Here is an 18,936-nt window from a genome sequence, read left to right as displayed (position 1 = left end):
CAGGAAGAGCAGTCACTGTTGCGGCTTCCTGACAAGTGAGGAGATGTTGAGTGTCCATGCTAGATCAAGAGTTAAGCGAACTCCAAGGTACTTGTGCTCTCCATTACAGAGTTGTTGATGTGTTGTGGAGGGTAGTCATTAGTGGTCCTCCTGAAGTCCACAATCACCTCTTTTAATTTGTCCACATTGAGACTCTGGTTGCTCCTTTCACACGATGTCACGAGATTTTTTACCTCTTCTCCGCAGTGCGACTCGTTGGTGTTGAAGCCAACGACTGTGGTGGCATCTGCAAACTTGGTGACACAGTTGGGGCTGGATCTGGCCATACAATCGTGGGTCAGAGCTGAGCACACAGCCTTGAGGTGTATCAGTGCTCAGCGTGACGGTGCTTGATGTTCTGGAGAAGTCTTTCTCTGACTGTAAGAGGCACTTCAGGCAATTTCTGCAGATGGCGAATCAGTCTGCCTTACAGCAGACACTGTTTTATTACAATATCAATAAATTGAATCTTGAAGATCAACCTGTATCAGAGTGACAGCCATAGCAAAGTGTGGAGGAACTGCCCAAGATCCAAGGCATACCACCTCATCTGTGAAGCATGGTGGTGGGGGTGTTATGGCCTGGACATGCCTGGCTGCCACAGGTACTGGCTCATTTATCTTCATTGATGATGTAACTGCTGATGGCAGTAGCAAAACGAATTCTGAGGTGTATAGAAACTTCTTATCTGTTCAAGTTCAAGCAAATGCCTCCAAACTCATTGGACGGTGGTTCATCCAACAACAAGACAATGACCCCAAACGTATTGCTGAAGCAACAGAGGAGTTTTGCAAAGCCAAAAATTGGAAAATTCATGAATGGCCAAGTCAGTCACTCGATCTAAATCCAATTGAGCAGGCCTTTCATAAGCTGACGAGAAAACTTAAGGGGACAAGTCCCCAAAACAAGCAGGAGCTGAAGATGGCTGCAGTGAAGGCCTGGCAGAGCATCACCAGTGAAGATACCCAGCAACAAAGTACTAAACATGACAACTTTAATATACATACCATTGCCATGTCTCAAATATAATGGTGCCTTGAAATGAGGGGTTTATGTATAAAAAGTGCTGTAATTTCTAAATGGTCAGACCAAAATGTCTCCAAACAACCTTGAATAAAATCTGGAACGTGCACTTTAATCGCATGTGAATTGTTTGGCAACAAATTTAAAACTGTGGAGCACAGGGTCAAAGAAAGGAAAAAAGTGTCTTTGTCCCAAACATCATAGAGGGCACTGTAGATTCTGTAGCCAATCATAGTAATGTTACGGGCCCAGAGGACCCCAAAACCCAGCAGCAATAGAAATTCACCAAGACAAATGGTTACTAAAACAAAAGTTATTTTTAATTTTTTTTAAACATAAAAACAGGATCAAACTTTAACATTACTATTAACTTAACCCCCTTTTAATTCTTAGCGTACGTGTATGTACTGTGTGTGTAAGTTCAGAAAAGTTCTTTGATTCACAGTCCAGTCTCACTTCTCATTCCTCTAAGTTCACCGGTATCAGGCAAATCTTATACTCTGCACATAATTTAACATTTATGAATTTTCACCAAGCTCTGGTGTTTAAAGGTAATTGGTTACCTCTCATGAAGGTTCTTGTTGGTTTCAGAGAGATTCGTTGCTTGTTGGACACACAAACTGATTTCCTCCAAACAGCTATTTCAGTGTCTTGCCAAAGAAACCCATTAGGGTTTTTCCAAATGATAACCTCTTCTTCCAGGTCACCACAGAGTTCCATTTGTTTCCCTTATTTCAGGTCAAACACTCTAGCCAGCCATTTTCAACAGGCTGAACTCAGAACTCAAAACCCGTCTTCAAAATGGGGGTTTTAATCAAGCTGCCAGCTTTCCATGACTGCAGAAACCAGTTCTCTCTCTCTCTCTCTCTCCCTCTCTCTCTCTCTCTCTCTCTCTCTCTCTCTCTCTCTCTCTGCTTGCAAAACCACATGACCTTCTTAGAACAACCAACTGGACTCAGACAGACTGCGGCACCAAACCCAAACTTCTGAGTTTGTTCATATGTTTTTTTCAAAACAATAATCCATTACTCCACAGCATGTCCAATTAACACCTGTTTGTGAAGTTTTTTTGAGCTCAGGTTCTTCAAAGTTTTTGCAAAGACACTCGGAGCCTGGACCGTCTGGCTTGAGCAGAGCTCTGGCATTTTAAATGAGATCTGTTTTGTGAAGAGTTTGTTTGTTTGTGACTTACACTATTCCCACAGTCTATCTCCTTCAAAAACATATCATATTTTATATTGGATATATGATATAATCTCTTACAGTACATCTGTTTCCTATTATTTTATCTTGTATACTCTTCTCACTGCTAACTTCTGGCAGAAGGTACAGAAGCCTGAAGTCCAGCACCTTGAGCTTCAAGAACAGTTTCTTTGCAACAGCTGTAAAACATGAAAGTCTGCAGACACCATAGTTGAAGTAAAAACACAACGTCGGAGAAACTCAGTTGGTCCAACGGTGTACTTTATATAGCAAAGTTAAGGATATATAACCAATGTTTCAGGCTTCAGCTCTTCATCAAGGTATAAACAAAATATGGGTACATGACATCATCTTTCCAACAGCCATCAGGCTCTTGAACCTTCCCCTGTTGCACTAATCAGGGACTGCTCTGATACCACACAAGAACAATGTGCACTTATGATACAAAATAGTGTAAATTTATTATATCTTTTTAATCTATTTATTTGTGCATTTATTACCTCCTATTAATTCAATTAAGTTTAACATTACAGTTTTTGGCATTTTGTACCTGTTCAGTTGCAGCAATTAGGAATTTCGGTGTGTCTTTCAACTGTGGATGAAAAGAAACTCATTATCTCATGGTTTGATGTGGTCTATGACATAATTTGCACTTTGTCAGTGTCTCATTAAGGTCCAGACACCCAACAGTGTCTCCTGAAGGTCCAGACACCCCACAGTGTCTCCTGGAGGACCAGACACCCCACAGTGTTTCTTGAAGGACCAGACACCCCACGGTGTCTCCTGGCGGACCAGACACCCCACGGTGCCTTCTGGAGGACCAGACACTCCACAGTGTCTCGGAGGACCAGACACCCCACAGTGTCCCCTGGAGGATCAGATATCCCAGAGATCTCTTCACTTCCCATAATTTCAATGAACCACTGCAACCATTGTTAGGCAAGCTACTGTGGTTTGTGAGCGTTTCTACCTTGCACACAGTAAGATCCCATCAAGATAAAAGCAGAGTCAGGTTGCCCCTCACTTTACATGGCCGAGCTATGACTGGTGTATGAGCAGTTTCTTCTGCCCTTCATTTTGTGTGGCGGGACCTGATCAGCAGAAAGGGTAAAGCATGTACCTGGGCGCCTCTTGCACAGGTCCATCATGTACTAGTTGTCTTTGAGGAGGTGACCAATGTGGGAAACTGTCTTCAGCTTTAAACACTCTCTCTCCATTTCCCTCACCTCCTAGTTTTGATCCGCGAGAAGGTGGAGAACGATGGGTTGAGTAACAAAACACTGAAGATCACAGACTTTGGCCTGGCACGAGAGTGGCACAAGACAACCAAGATGAGTGCAGCCGGCACCTACGCCTGGATGGCCCCAGAGGTCATCAGGTCTTCCATGTTCTCCAAAGGAAGTGATGTGTGGAGGTAGGAGGCTGGTCATTGCTCCTCAATACATGGAGGCGAGGGAGGGCACAAGATTCCTCATGTGTGGAACTTGCAGAAGTGGGACAAAGGTGGTGTGGGAATTAACTGATTAACTTCCACAGACAAAAGGGAATGGGATGTTGGGCAGAGATCGAGGGGAAGTGCCAACGGCAGTAGGTGTGCCATCATGTCAATGTAACATGTTCCCGACATTCCAACTTTCCCATCTCAGCCTGCACCCACATATCCTCCATCCCCTCCCATATGTGGCTGTCCCCACATGCAACAAGGACAGATTTCCCTTGCCCTCACCTACTACCCTACAAGCCTCCAATATATCAACACCCACCTACTATGTGATCCCACCACCGGATGCATTTATCCCTCTCCTCCCCTCTCCGTCTTCTGCTGGACTGCTCCCTCATCCACTCCTCCTTTCTCACCAGTCATCCCCTTGGGACCTACTCCTGTGATCTCAAGAAATGCTCCACTTGCATCCACACCTCCTCCCTCATCACCATTTGTGGCCCCAAACATTCCTTCCAAGTGAATCTGCTGGGGTTGTCTACTGTATCCGGTGCTCCTGTTGTGGTCTCCTCTACATCGGAGACACTGGACACAGACTGGGAGATCGCTTCACCGAGCATCTTCACTCTGTCTTCTGCAATAGCCGGGATCTCCCAATGGCCAGTTTCCCTCTGTCTCCTCTCCCCAGCTCTGCATTCAGAGACCCACCCACTCCACTGATCATTTCTCTCCTGTCCTGTCCAATTCATGTCCAATTATGGCCATGTGCACGTTGGCCATTGCTCCTCCTGCCCTTCCTCCCACCTTCCACAACCTTGTAACTCAGGTAGTTGCCTGCTTTTTACTAATACCTTGAAGAAGAGCTCAGGCCCAAAACATTGGTTGAACACCTGTTCCTCCACCATTTATGTGGGGTTTTTTGCATCAGGAAACCAAAGCACCCAGGGAAACCCACACAGACAGGGGGAGCACGTACAAACTCTTTACAGGCAGTGACAGATTCAAACGCAAGGCGCTGGCACTGTAATAGCTTTGATCCACCTCACTAGCCAGGTTGTCTACTACTCTAACTGTGCCCCCTCTACTCTAACTGTGGCCACCTCTACACTGACCATGTCACATCTACTCTAACTGTGCCCCCTCTACTCTAACCGTGCTCCCCTCTACTCTAACCGTGCTCCCCTCTACTCTAACCGTGGCCCCTCTACACAAACCATGTCCCCATCTACACTAGCCGTGCGCCCCTCTACACTAACTGTGTCCCCCTCTACAAGAACCGTGCCGCGTATGACCATATTAAGATGAGATTGCGTCCCCCTCCTTTGAGACACTGATTGTAAATGTTACAACATATTCTGCAGTTGTGTTTTATTCCTTTTCCTATCCATGAACCTTCTTGTTCTCAGCTACGGGGTGTTGTTATGGGAATTGCTGACAGGAGAGGTTCCCTTCAGAGGAATTGATGGTCTGGCTGTGGCTTATGGTGTGGCTATGAACAAACTAGCCCTTCCCATCCCCTCTACGTGCCCAGAACCTTTCAGCAAGCTGATGGAAGGTAAGGTGTCTGCTGTCCTGAGGATTGGAGCATCATCCACCATCTGCAAGTAGAGATTACATTATTCCAACATTCTGTCTTTTATTTTAGCCAAGCACCCAGTGAGTGTATTTTTTATGTAATTTCACCACTTTAGTCTACAGTACTTTAGCTTTCCCTTTAGTTTTAAGGGTAAATTTGATTTGTAGAAAAGAACCATAGGTAGCGGTTTGCGCAATACTACGACAACACCAGCATCCCATGTTCGACTGCGGCGCTGTCTGCAATGAGATAGTACGCTCTCCCAGTGTCCACATGAATTTCCTCCATATGCTTCAGTTTCCTCCCAGGTTCCACAGACACACGGGGTTTGTCAGTAAATCGATGTCATTGGTTTTTGGGCCAGACGGGCCTACTGTACGCTGTATCTCTAAATTAATACCATTAAATTTTTTAAAAATTACCTTCTCCACCTCCCAAAGCAAAAGGTCCATTTGAGGAGACCATTTGTGCAGAGTATGTGAATGTTTTGTTGTCAGGCTATGCAGGAATGTAAGCTGGGGACAGTCTCGAGACTTGGAACTGGGCTGCAGCTAAACAATGATCTTTTAAAGGGGCGCTCAGTGCTGCAGCGCTGTCTCCCTGAGGGTGCAGATTGCCCTGTTAATTGATGCTTGCCAAGGAGAAGGTTAAAATGGTGGTATGAAATGGAACGCTCCAACTGAACATCTCTCTGATGATCAAGACAAGAGCCTCCATGATCCTTCAGGTGCGCTGGGTTATTAGGTCAGGATGCCTGCTTATATGCGTGTGTGATGATTCTGACAGTTGTTTATCAACTATAAGTGCCAATAGAAAGAACATAGAACACTGCAGCACAGTCCAGGCCCTTTGGCCCTTGATGTTGTTCTGACCTGTATATTTCTTAAAATAATGTACTAAATCCTCCCTACCCTGTAACCCTCTATTTTTCTTCCATCCATGTGCCTGTGCAGGGGTCTCTTAAATGCCCCTATCTCTGATAATTCAGGTGTATATTGGTGTAATTTCTGTGGAGTGAGGTACAGTAGATGGAGAAATTATAATGGACCAATCTATCCCTGGCATTGATAGTAGCCAGCAAACTTTCCTGATGCAGATCTGACCAGAATTGTTCGTCAATTGTTGTGTCCAAGTCTGACTCCCATCTCACCCTAGATTTAGGCAAACCTGGCTTTGGGCTCTCACTCATCAATAAAAAAGTACATTCTAGAAATAAAATTGTATGCATTTCCTTCATGGAGAAGTTTTTCCATTTCAGTAAATCCCAGTTTCAGGGCCCAAATTGGCCCTAAGAAAGGGTCCTAAGAAAGGATCGTAACTGAAGGTATTCCAGGATACATTTGTTTTAGATGTGATAGATCAGGGGGTAAAAAAGGGGGAGGAGTTGCTCTGCTTATTAAGGAAGATATTACTGCCGTGAGGTGGCAGGATGGTCTGGAGGGATCATCCAGTGAGGCTGTTTGGGTGGAATTGAGGGGTGAAGGAGGCATGAGGGGACTAATAGGGGTGTATTGCAGACCACCAAATGGGCCAAGAAAATTAGAGGAAAAATTTGTAGGGAGATAACGTATATGTGTGAGAATCATAAGGTAGTGATCATGGGAGAGTTTAACTTCCCTCACATTGATTGGGATACCCATACAGTTAGAGGGCTGGATGGGCTAGAGTTCGTTAAATGTGTTCAAGATTGTTTTCTAAATCAATTAGTAGAAGAACTGACTCGGGACGGTGTAATACTAGATCTCCTGTTAGGGAACGAGCTAGGTCAAGTATCGGACATTAATGTTGGAGAACAAATTGGGTCTAGTGATCATAACTCTGTTAGTTTTAGGGTAGTTTTAGGGAAGAGCAAGGAGGGGCCTAAAGTTGAGGTTCTGGATTGGAAAAGAGCAAATTTCGTAGGAATAAGAAGGGATTTGGGAGTATTGAGTGGGACAGGATATTTTCAGGTAAGGATGTAAATGAAAAATGGAGGATATTCAAAAAAGAAATTTTGAGGGTACAGAGTAGATATGTCCCAGTGAGGATTAAAGGAAAGGCTGGAAGTCATAGGGAGGCTTGGTTTTTGAGGAATATTGGAAATTTGGTTAGGAGAAAAAGGTATAAAGAGCAGGGAGCTGAGAATTTGAAGGAGGACTACAAGGAGTGTAGAAGGAATCTTAAGAAAGAAATTAAAAAGGCATGAAGAGGCTTTGACACAGAGTAAAAATAAATCCAAAGGATTTCTAAAGGTACATTAAAAATAAAAGATTAGTGAGGGATAAAATTGGACCCCTTGTAGATAGCGAGGATAGGCTGAGTGAGGTCAGAGGAAATGGGGGAAATTTTTAATGATTTCTTTGCCTCGGTATTTACTAGGGAAAAAAATACTGAACCAGTTGAAGTAAAGAAAAATAGTGGGGAGGTCATGAAGCATATAAGGATAACCGAGGAGGTAGTGATGTCTGTGTTGAAAAAGATAAAGGTGGATAAATCTCCGGGACCGGACAAAATATTCCCAAGGACACTCAGGGAGGCTTGTGGACAGATAGTGCGGCCATTAACAGAGGTATTTTGGATGTCACTGGCCACGGGGGTAGTGCCAAAGGATTGGAGGGTTGCGCATGTGGTTCCGCTGTTTAAGAAAGGGTCCAAATGTAAATCTGGGAATTATAGGCCCGTGAGGTCTGACGTCTGTGGTGGGCAAGTTGATGGAAAGTTTTCTGAGGGATGGTATTTACAAATATTTGGAGGTACAGGGATTGACAGGGAGTAATCAGCATGGTTTTGTCAGGGGTAGATCATGCTTGACAAACCTGATTGAGTTTTTCGAGGGGGTTACAAAAAAGATTGATGAAGGGAAAGCTGTGGATGTTGTCTATTTAGACTTTAGTAAAGCTTTTGACAAAATTCCCCACAGGAGGTTAGGAAAAAAGGTGGAGGCATTAGGTATAAATAAGGAGGTAGTGAAATGGATTCAGCAATGGTTGGATGGGAGGTGTCAGAGAGTAGTGGTAGAAAATTGTTTGTCCAATTGGAGGCCGGTGACTAGTGGAGTTCCTCAGGGATTGGTCCTGGGTGCACTATTGTTTGTTATATATATTAACAATCTGGACGTAGGGGTGGAGAATTGGATAAGCAAGTTTGCGGATGATACAAAGATTGGTGGTGTTGTGGACAGTGAGGAAGATTACCGTAGATTAAAAGGTGATTTAGGAAGGCTAGAGGTGTGGGCTGAGAAATGGCTGATGGAATTTAATACAGTTAAGTGTGAGGTGTTACATTTTGGAAAGGCAAATCTAAATAGGTCATATGCATTAAATGGTAGGCTATTGAGATGTGCAGAGCAACAAAGGGATTTAGGAGTGATGGTAAATAGTACCCTCAAGGCTGATATTCAGGTAGATGGTGTGGTGAAGAAGGCATTTGGAATGTTGGCCTTCATAAATCGGTATATTGAATTTAAGAATAGGGAGGTTATGATGAAATTTTACAAGGCATTGGTGAGGCCAAATTTTGAGTACTGTGTACAGTTTTGGTCACCAAATTATAGGAAAGATATAAACAAAATAGAGAGAGTGCAGAGAAGGTTCACGAGAATGTTGACAGGATTTCAAGGTTTGAGTTACAGGGAAAGGTTGTGCAGACTAGGGCTTTTTTCTCTGGAGCGTAGAAGATTGAGGGGGGACTTGATAGAGGTGTTTAAGATTTTAAAAGGGACAGACAGAGTAAATGTGGATAGGCTTTTTCAATTAAGAGTGGGGGAGATTCAAACGAGAGGGCATGGTTTAAGATTGAAGGTGGAAAATTATAAGGGGAACATGAGGGGAAATTTCTTTACGCAAAGGGTGGTAGGGAAGTGGAATGAGCTTCTGGCAGACGTGGTTGAGGCGGGATCATTGGTTACATTTAAGGAAAGACTGGATCGTTACATGGATAGGAGGGGACTAGAGGGGTATGGACCGGGTGCTGGTCAGTGGGACTAGGAGGGTGGGGATTTGTTATGGCATGGACTAGTAGGGCCGAACTGGCCTGTTCTGTGCTGTAAGTGGTTATATGGTTATATGGTTATATGGTAACAAAAAAAGGTCTTCTTGGACAAGTCATATTTTTTCTTTTGCTATTCAAATGACATAACAATATTCCTGACTTTGTATCCCCTTATGATACCAAGCTTCCAAGATTTTATTGTTCAAAGTCATGGTTATTGCTCATTCTGGCTTAAAGGTGTCTTCGATGACCATCCTCTTTTCAGACCAGTGCCTTCACAGGCCTCACCCCCCATATTTTAACCAAGTGTTTTAAAATGGGGTTGTCTGCCCTGCTGGCTATAATTCTGGAATTCAATTTATCCATGAAATCATTATACCCCTTCTCTTTCAGAGAGTGCAGTCCATTTTGTACCCAAGATGGGGGTATCGTCCTCTCAAAAAAATGAAGAAATTAATCTCATTTGGGCCGCCAAATAATATTTTTTGAAACTAGGCAACTGGATGTCTCCTAACCTGTAATCCCATGTTAACTTTTCCTCATGGATGTGCTAGGTACCTTACAGTCTCATATAAATTGCTCAACATGCTTATTAAGGGTTTTAAAAAAGGTTTGAGGTAGTGGAATGGGCAAGGACTGGAAAAGGTACTGAAATCTTGGTACTATATTCATATTTACACCGTGACATGGCTAATTAGAGTGATGGGCAAATTCATCCACCTACTTAAATCTTCTTCAAGTTTATTAAGTCGCAGGAAGTAATTGAGTTTGTATAAATTCTGAAGATCATCCACCATTATTCCAAGGAATTTGATGTCACCTGAGGGCCATTTGAATGGACTTGTTCGCTGGTATCCAAATTTTTTAGTGGGATGATTTCACTTTTTCCCCCAGTTTACCTTGTATCCTGACAATTCACCATAAGCTTTTAATAGAATGTAATTTAGTAAAGGAATTAATTGGATCTGTTAAATATAGGATTGCATCATCTGCCATAAGTTTAATTTTGTGGTTGGTCTGACCTACCATAAAACCCTTTATTTCTGAGTCTTGTCTAATTGCCTCTGCCAAGGGCTTAATAGCAAATACAAAAAGTACTGGAGATAAGGGGCACCCTGAGGGCTCGATCTGCTCATTAGTCCAATAGTAGCAACCCTAGCTTTTGGTCTGTAATAAAGAGTTTTAGCCCAATTAACGAATGGTTGTCCAAATCTGAGCTTGACCAAGACTTGAAATAAATACAACCATTCCAGCCTGTCAAAGGATTTCTCAGTATCCAGGGCCACACTGATACTTGGTTCAGCCTTGGTCTTTGAGTAGAGGATAATAATAAAGAGCCTGGATAGGTTTTGGCTGGCTGATGTTTCAGAATAAAGCCACTCTGGTCTGGATTTATAATTTTGGCAAGTATTGGCCAAGCCTGTTAGCCAGGGCCTTAGAAATCAATTTGTAATCTGAGTTTAGTAATGAAATGGGTCGAAATGAGGAGCATTTCAATTGGGTGCCTGTATTTTTTATGAATCACAGTAAAATTATGGCAAAAGAAAATGATTCAGGGAGAGTTTGGGTTTTAGATGCTAAGTTAATTATATCCATTTTCTATAAAAGTCTGGTGGGAAAACGTCCTCCACTGGTGATTTATTGGACTGTAGTGAGCCCAAGGCTTTTTCAGTTTCTTTTGAAGTAAAGGAAAGATCCAAATTTACTTGATCTTCTTGGTCAAGTTTGGGTAGTTCAACAGTGGATAAAAATTCATCAATCTTAATCAGGCCTTCCAGTTAATCTGATTTATATAGGTTTGTATAAAACTGCTTATTTGTGTCATTGATTTCTGTTGGACTATGTGAAACTAAGATCATCTCAGTCTGGAATGAATTTATTATTCTCGAACTCTCCTCTGCTCTCAAATGCCAGGATGACTTTGTGCTTTTTCCTTCCAGTTCGTAATATCTTTTTTTTAATTCTTGAAATGATTTTTTTCAATTTTATTAGAGTGCAGTGTATTGAACTTCACATGTTTCTTTGGAGCTGATCTGTAGAAACAGTTGCAAAATTTCTGTTTCCAGTTCTTCTATGTCTGCCATGCATTTCTTCTTAATGCCTTTTGTATATGAGATTATCCGTCCCCTAAGGCAGGCTTTTAATAGAATAAAACAATTGGGAGCAGAGAACAATTTTATATGGTCTCTAATGAATTAGCAAAATTCTGGTTTTGGAGTAGGATTAAGGTAGGATTCAGACGCCATCTGGATGATTTTTCTGGCATCAGGATAGAGAGAGTCAGAGGTGAATGATCCGACAAGGTTCTAGATAGGTATTCAGGTTTTAAAGTTCCGTGAATTGATAACAAAAAGAGGTCAGTCCTAGAATGGGAGTCGTGAGGTGCGGAATAAAAGGAGTAGTCCCTGGTTCGAGGGTGCGTTTGCACATCTGTCAAAGTTAGATCTTTCATAAAAGCCAAAGTGATTTTGGCCACTTTTATTTTGGATACTGTTTGCGTTGATTTGTCCGGAATAGGGTCCAAACAAAAACTGAAGTCACCCCCTACAAGTATATTTTTCTGTCCCTCTGAAACCTTCAGGATGAATACAGGATTCATCATCATAGGTGTGTAAAGGTTTAAAAATGTCCAGGATTCTGAGTAAAGCAGACAATTAACTAATACATATCAGCCTGACAGGTCAATGATAGTTTCTCAAATCATTACTGGTGTGTTGATGTTTATCAGGATGGCTACCCCCTTGGCTTTGGAATGAAAAAAATGATGATATTACATGTCCTACCCACTCTCTCCTTAGTTTCTTATGTTCCTGCATAGTAAGGTGGGTTTCTTGTTTAAAGCCAATCAGTTTTCATTTTTTCAGGTGTGCCAAGACTGTTTTCCTTTAACCTGTACATTCAGCCTATTCACATTAAAGCTGACAAATTTCACTACCTTAATAATAATCACACAACACACACACACACACACACACACACACACACACACACACACACACACACACGCACACACACACACGCACACACACACACACACACACACACACACACACGCACACACACACACAACCCCTAGTGTTATGACCACCTCTAAAAATCTCCTTACAAGTAAACATTGTGTCTCCTTTTTTTTCAAACTTTATTTAAAACATATAAAAAAACATAACATACAGCATAGTAATAACCAAAACATGATTTTACAAAGATATATATAAAAAAATATTAAAAAATAATTTAAAAAATCCAAAAAACCCACAAATAAACCCCTCCCACCCCTTCAGCCAGCTCCCTTAAGGGGAGAAAAATATATAGATTATATATGTAATAATTAATTATTATAAATGTTAATAATATTTCAAAGTATATCTAAATGCATATATTTCAAATACGGTGACCACTTACAAACAAAAGAAGAATAATTATCATGTAAATTTTAGGTAACTTTTTCCATGACAATACATACATTGTACCAGCGTAATATATTAATCTCAGTATCATCTTTTCAAGTATTAGCAACACATTTATGCGCTACTGATAATACCAAATGTACAAAAGCAATTTGAATTTTATCCAATCCCATTCCCCTTAATGAATACAAATATCCCCCAAAAAATCAGTGGATCTAATGGTAATATTAAATTATATTTTTTTTTCAAAACTACTTTAATTCCTTGCCAAAATGATTGAACTTTAGCACAAGTTAAAAAGGCATGTAAAAAAGTTCCAATACATGAGCCACATCTAAAACAAGAATCCAAATTACTAAACCCATATTTTTTCAACTTTTCCAGGGTCAAATATAATTGATGTAAAAATTATAATTAACCATTCCATATCTTACATTAGTCAATTTAATTATATTATCCTGACACATAGTTGCCCAATCATCTTCAGGAAAAATAAATACTAAATCACTCTCCCATTTATGTTTAGATTTCTCCCAATCTGACTTATCCATACAATCTTGTAACAAATTATATATAACTAAAATATAACCCTTTTTCGATATAGAGGAAATCAAAGCTTCAAATCTCGACAAAGTAAAGTCATCTCTCTATCGTAATGATCTTTTATCAAAGCTCTAAGTTGATAATAAACAAACAAAGAATTTATAGGTATATCAAATCTTTCTCTTAATTGATTAAAAAAAAGAAATTGCCCCTCTTCAAAACAATCTTGTATTGTCTTTATACCTTTAGAGTCACAAATCTTTAAATTATTATTAAACATTGAAAAAGGAATAAGCTGATTATTATACAATGGAGTTAGAATTGATCATTTATCTTTCAACCATAACACCCTGTTTTTAAAAAAATCCAAATCTTTAACAAATGTTTCAATATCGACATCATATTGCTGTAATAAAATCAAATTCTAATGAAATATAAATGAATGTATCTCAACCCTAGAAATACACGCCATCTCCACTTTAGCCCAGCTAGGAGGCTGATCTAAATCCATCAATCTACTAACAAACTTCAACTCGACGCTTCATAATAATTTTGAAAATGTGGTAACTGTAGTCCGCCCAATGCATACTTCCATGTAAGTCTATGCAACGCCACTCGAGCTAATTTACCTTTCCATAAAATCTCTCGCACAGCTTTATTCAAATCTTGAAAAAAACCCTTTGGAAGTAAATAAGGTATTGAACTGAAATAAATATTGAATTCGAGGAAAAAAATATTCATTTTAATACAATTAACCCTACCAATCAAAGTTAATGGAAGATCTTTCTATTTAATCAAATCTGCTTTAATCCATCTTAATATAGGCACATAATTTAATTGATATAATGATTGATAATTAGTATCCATAAACACACCTAAATATTTAATTTTACTTGTCCACCTTAATTTTGTAATAGTTTTAAATTCAGAATAATCTCCCACTCCAACTGGTAAAATTTCACTTTTATCCCAATTAACTTTATATCCCGATAATTCTCTAAATTTCAACAAACACTCTTGCAATTGTTTCAACAATCATTCCGGTTCCATCAAGTATATCAACACATCGTCCACAAATAAGTTAATTTTATATTCTTCATTCTTAACCCTCATCCCTCTAATTTCTTCATTTTGTCTAATAGCCTGAGATAGCAGTTCAATAGTCAATGCAAATAAGGCTGGTGACAATGGGCAGCCCTGCCGAGTTGAACAAGTCAATTTAAATGGTAAAGAAATCTGTCCATTTGTCACCACCCTAGCAATTGGGTTTGAATATAAAGCCTTAACCCAACCAATAATAAAAGGGCCAAATTTAAGTTTATCTCACACTTTAAATAAAACAATCCCACTCAACCCTATCAAAAGCTTTTTAGGTTGCTTTTGGTATGTATTGACCAAAATAATTAATCAAAATATATTGTCTGATGTGTTTCTATTCTTAATAAAACCTGTTTGATTAATATGTACCAATTTAGGTAAATATTTAGCAAGTCTATTAGCTAATATTTCACTATAATTTTATAATCTACATTTAATAAAGAAATAGGTCTATATGAAGATACTTTTAATGGATCTCTATCTTTTTTAGAATAACAGTTATTAAAGCACTTGAACATGATTCTGATAACTTCTGATCTTCAGTAACTTGATTCAACACTTCTCCAAATACATTATAGAAATCATCATAAAAAAGTTTATAAAATTCCACAAGAAATCCATCATCCCCTGGTGACTTTCCATTAGGCATTACCTGAATTTCCTAAATTTCCTTAATTTCAAAATCCGTAAATGGAGATTCCAATTCCTGAACGTCATTCCCATCTAATACCGGTAACTTTAATTTAGATAAGTAAGAGTTAATGGAACCATTATCCTGTTTCCCCTCAGAAGTATATCATTTTAGATAAAATGAATAAAACTGGTCATTAATTTCCTGAAGTTTATAAGTAACTTTTGAATTCTTCTTAATAACATTAATAGTCCGAGATGCCTGTTTAGCTTTCAATTGCCAAGCAAGTACCTTATGAGCTCTTTCCCGCAACTCATAATAACATTGTTTAGATCGATTAATTAAGCACAAACTGATAAGTTTGTAAAGTATTATAGCGTAATTTCAACCTTGCTAATGCGGCTTTTTTTTTATCTTCTGTTACATCTTTCTGAAAATCTTTCTCTAACTCAGCAATCTGATTTTCTAACTCTAAACTTTCTGCCATATATTGTTTCTTAACTTTTGTAGAATAATAATCTTCCCCCTCAAATAAGCTTTTAAAATGTCCCATGTTACAAAATTACTATCCACAGAATTAACATTCTCAGTCAAAAATAAAGAGATAAGCTCTTTAACAAGTAGAAAACTCTGGTTTTTTCAATAACATTGCGTTAAACCTCCATCTAAACGACGGACATACTACCTCTGAACTTTCACAAGAAAAAAATAATAATGAATGATCTGATATAACTCTACTTTTATATTCAGCTCATAATACTCTACCTTGTAAATGTGCTGATACCAAAAATAAATAAATTCTAGAAAATGAATCATGTTGTGAAGAGTAAAAAGCAAAGTCTTTCTCTGTAGGATTAACTTTTCTCCAAATATCCACCAAATTTAAATCTTTCGTTAATGCATTAATTTGTGTTGCTATCTTTGATTTCTTTATACTTTTTGGATTTCTGTCCAATAAGGGGTCCAGAACACAATTAAAATCACCACCAACTAAGACATTTTCATTAGCTTGAGTTAACAGTTAAAAAGCTTCTGAACTAGACTGCTCTTCATCTATATTAGGGGCATAAAGATTCAGCAAAGTCCAAGATTCAGCAAAAATTTACAGTTCACTCTTAATACTCTGCCAGCATACCCCTCTGAAGATTCCAATTCAAATTGTAAATTTTTATGAATCAAAATCGCTACTCCTCTTGCCTTAGAATTAAAAGAAGGAAAAACATGACCAACCCAATCTCTTTTCAATTTCAAATGTTCTTTTTCAGACAGATGTGTTTCTTGTAAAAAAGCAATGTCAATTTTCATATTTTTTATATAAGCCAATATTCTCTTTCTCTTAATTGGATTATTTAATCCCTGAACAATAAAAGTTGCAAAATTCAATTTAGACATCTTTTTAACTACTAATATATTTACACACTATAAAATAATGCTCCCCTTTATAATTCTTCAAAACCCCCCTCAAAATAAACAATAAAAAAACCACAAAAACACCCACCCAAAGGTAGTAATACCCTAAAAATCTGGGTGTGGTAAACCCACTAGCAGCAGATGACTATCAAAATTTTCAGCCAGATACATATTTATTATTTAATTAAACACAATCAAATATAGTCCATATATTCAACCCAATGATTCCAAACCCTACAACTGCTCCAGATCTTCAACATCAAGAAGATTTTGTGTCAACTCTTTCTTTCCATTCTTTCCATACTTTCCATTCTTTCCATACCCATTTCCATTTCCCCTCCTCTTAGGAGACAACGGAGGAGAATGCCCATTTCTTCGCAGTTCCAGCAAAGAATTAACAAAAACCAAAGCATCATGATCATTCTTGTAAAAAAGCAATGTCAATTTTCATATTTTTTATAAAAATTTCCGTAAAAAACCTTCAAAATTGCAGGATAACGAAAAGCAATCACAAAACATCTTTAGCCATATTAAATTCTCGTCGTCTTCTAATAACTTCTTGGCTCAAATTGGCATAAAAAAGCATTCTGTTACTTTGAACCATTAATGGGGACTGAACCGCGATATGTAGAATCATTTTTCTGTCTTGGTATTTTAAACAACGAACCATGACTGCCCTTGGTGTTTGTCCTGGAAGTGGTTTTCTTCTCAGAGCTCGATGATCCCGATTCAATTCCAAGCCTTCAGGAAAAAACTCTTTACCCAGCACCTCTGGGATCCAATGCTTAACATTTTTTAATAGGATCGAAACCTTGAATGTCCTCTGGAAGACCAACTATTTTCGCATTATTCCTTTTGCTTTGATTTTCCAACGAATCAATCTTCTTCAATAAGTCTCCTCTTTGAATCCCCCAATCTACAAAACAACCTTCCACTTTTTCCATTTTTTCTCTATTACATTCCACCTGATTCTGACACTCAGAAAAGGCTGTTTCAATTTTCTTAAAATTATCTTGCACATTTTATACATCTATTAATATCACTCTCAACTACAGTCATTTCCTGTTTCATAGTTGACATTTCATCACATAAGGTATTCATTTTTATTTTCATCTCCATGAATCTTTGGTTCATCTGAGTTGATCTGAGCAGTAGAGAAAAAGCGGGGAATTATAGGCCGGTGAGCCTTACATCAGTAGAGGGCAAAATGATGGAATCTATTATTAAGGATGTAATAGTGGAGCATATGACTAGTAGAGAAGGGATCGGACAGAGTCAACATGGATTTACAAAAGGTAAATCGTGCTTGACAAATCTATTGGAATTCTTTGAGATGGTGACAGGTAAAATAGATGGGGGAGAGCCAGTGGATGTGGTGTACCTGGACTTCCAAAAGGCCTTCGATAAAGTCCTGCATAAACGACTGGCTTCCAAAATCAAGGCTCATGGGATTCGGGGCAAAGTATTGATGTGGATTGAGAACTGGCTGGCAGGTAGAAGACAGAGAGTTGGGATAAATGGCTCGTTTTCTGAGTGGCAGGCGGTGACCAGTGGGGTGCCACAGGGATCTGTACTGGGACCCCAGCTGTTCACAATTCACATTAATGATCTGGATGGGGGGATTGGATGTAATATCTCCAAATTTGCAGATGACACTAAGCTAGGAGGGGTTGTGTGCATGGAAGAGGGGGTCAGGAAGCTCCAGTGTGATTTGGATAAATTGAGGGACTGGGCAGATTCATGGCAAATGCACTACAAGGTGGATAAATGTGAGGTTATCCACTTTGGTAATACAAACCGGAGGGCAGATTACTATTTGAATGGCAATAGATTAAGAGATGGGGAAGTGCAGAGAGACCTAGGGGTACTTGTACACCAGTCTCTGAAGGCGAGCATGCAGGTACAGCAGGCGGTTAAAAAGCCAAATGGTATGTTGGCCTTCATATCAAGAGGGTTTGCGTTTTGGAACAAGGATACCTTACTGCAGCTGTACAGGGCCTTGGTGAGACCCCACCTGGAGTATTGGGTGCAGTTTTGATCACCTTATCTGAGGAAGGATGTTCTTGCAATGGAGGGAGTGCAGAGGCGATTCACCAGGCTGATACCTGGAATGGCAGGAATGACTTATGAGGAAAGATTGCGCAAATTGGGATTGTACTCGCTGGAGTTTAGAAGATTGAGAGGGGATCTCATAGAGATATATAAAATTCTGGCAGGACTGGACAGAATGGATGCGGAATGGATGTTTACAATGGTGGGGGAGTCCAGAACCCGGGGCCATGGTTCGAGGATAATAGGCAAATCATTTAGAACCGAGATGAGGAGGAATTTCTTTACCCAGAGGGTGGTGAATCTGTGGAATTCATTGCCACAGAGAGCAGTAGAGGGAGGTTCATTGAATATATTTAAGAGGGAATTAGATATATTCCTTCAGTATAAGGGAATTAGGGGTTACGGAGAGAAGGCAGGAACGGGATACTGAACTTTAAGATCAGCCATGATCTCATTGAATGGGGAGCAGGCTCGAAGGGCCGAATGACCTACTCCTGATCTTCTATGTTTTGACATATTGTCCATTTGACAAGCAATCCCTTCC

At 39.5% G+C, this 18,936-nt stretch overlaps 1 protein-coding gene across 1 annotated transcript in view; it reads left to right on the top strand.

Moving 5' to 3' along the window:
* map3k9 (mitogen-activated protein kinase kinase kinase 9) overlaps window positions 1-18,936 on the top strand; it is a 139,391-nt gene that overhangs the window by 65,285 nt on the left and 55,170 nt on the right. The window contains 2 exon segments of the mRNA XM_069915538.1: window positions 3,499-3,679; window positions 5,113-5,261. Coding sequence (XP_069771639.1) covers window positions 3,499-3,679; window positions 5,113-5,261 — 330 coding nt within the window.

This window comes from Narcine bancroftii, chromosome 2, assembly GCF_036971445.1.
Source record: "Narcine bancroftii isolate sNarBan1 chromosome 2, sNarBan1.hap1, whole genome shotgun sequence".
Classification (NCBI taxonomy): domain Eukaryota; kingdom Metazoa; phylum Chordata; class Chondrichthyes; order Torpediniformes; family Narcinidae; genus Narcine; species Narcine bancroftii.
The sequence above is the reverse complement of the archived record's forward strand: the minus strand, read 5'-3'. Positions and strand labels throughout refer to the sequence as shown.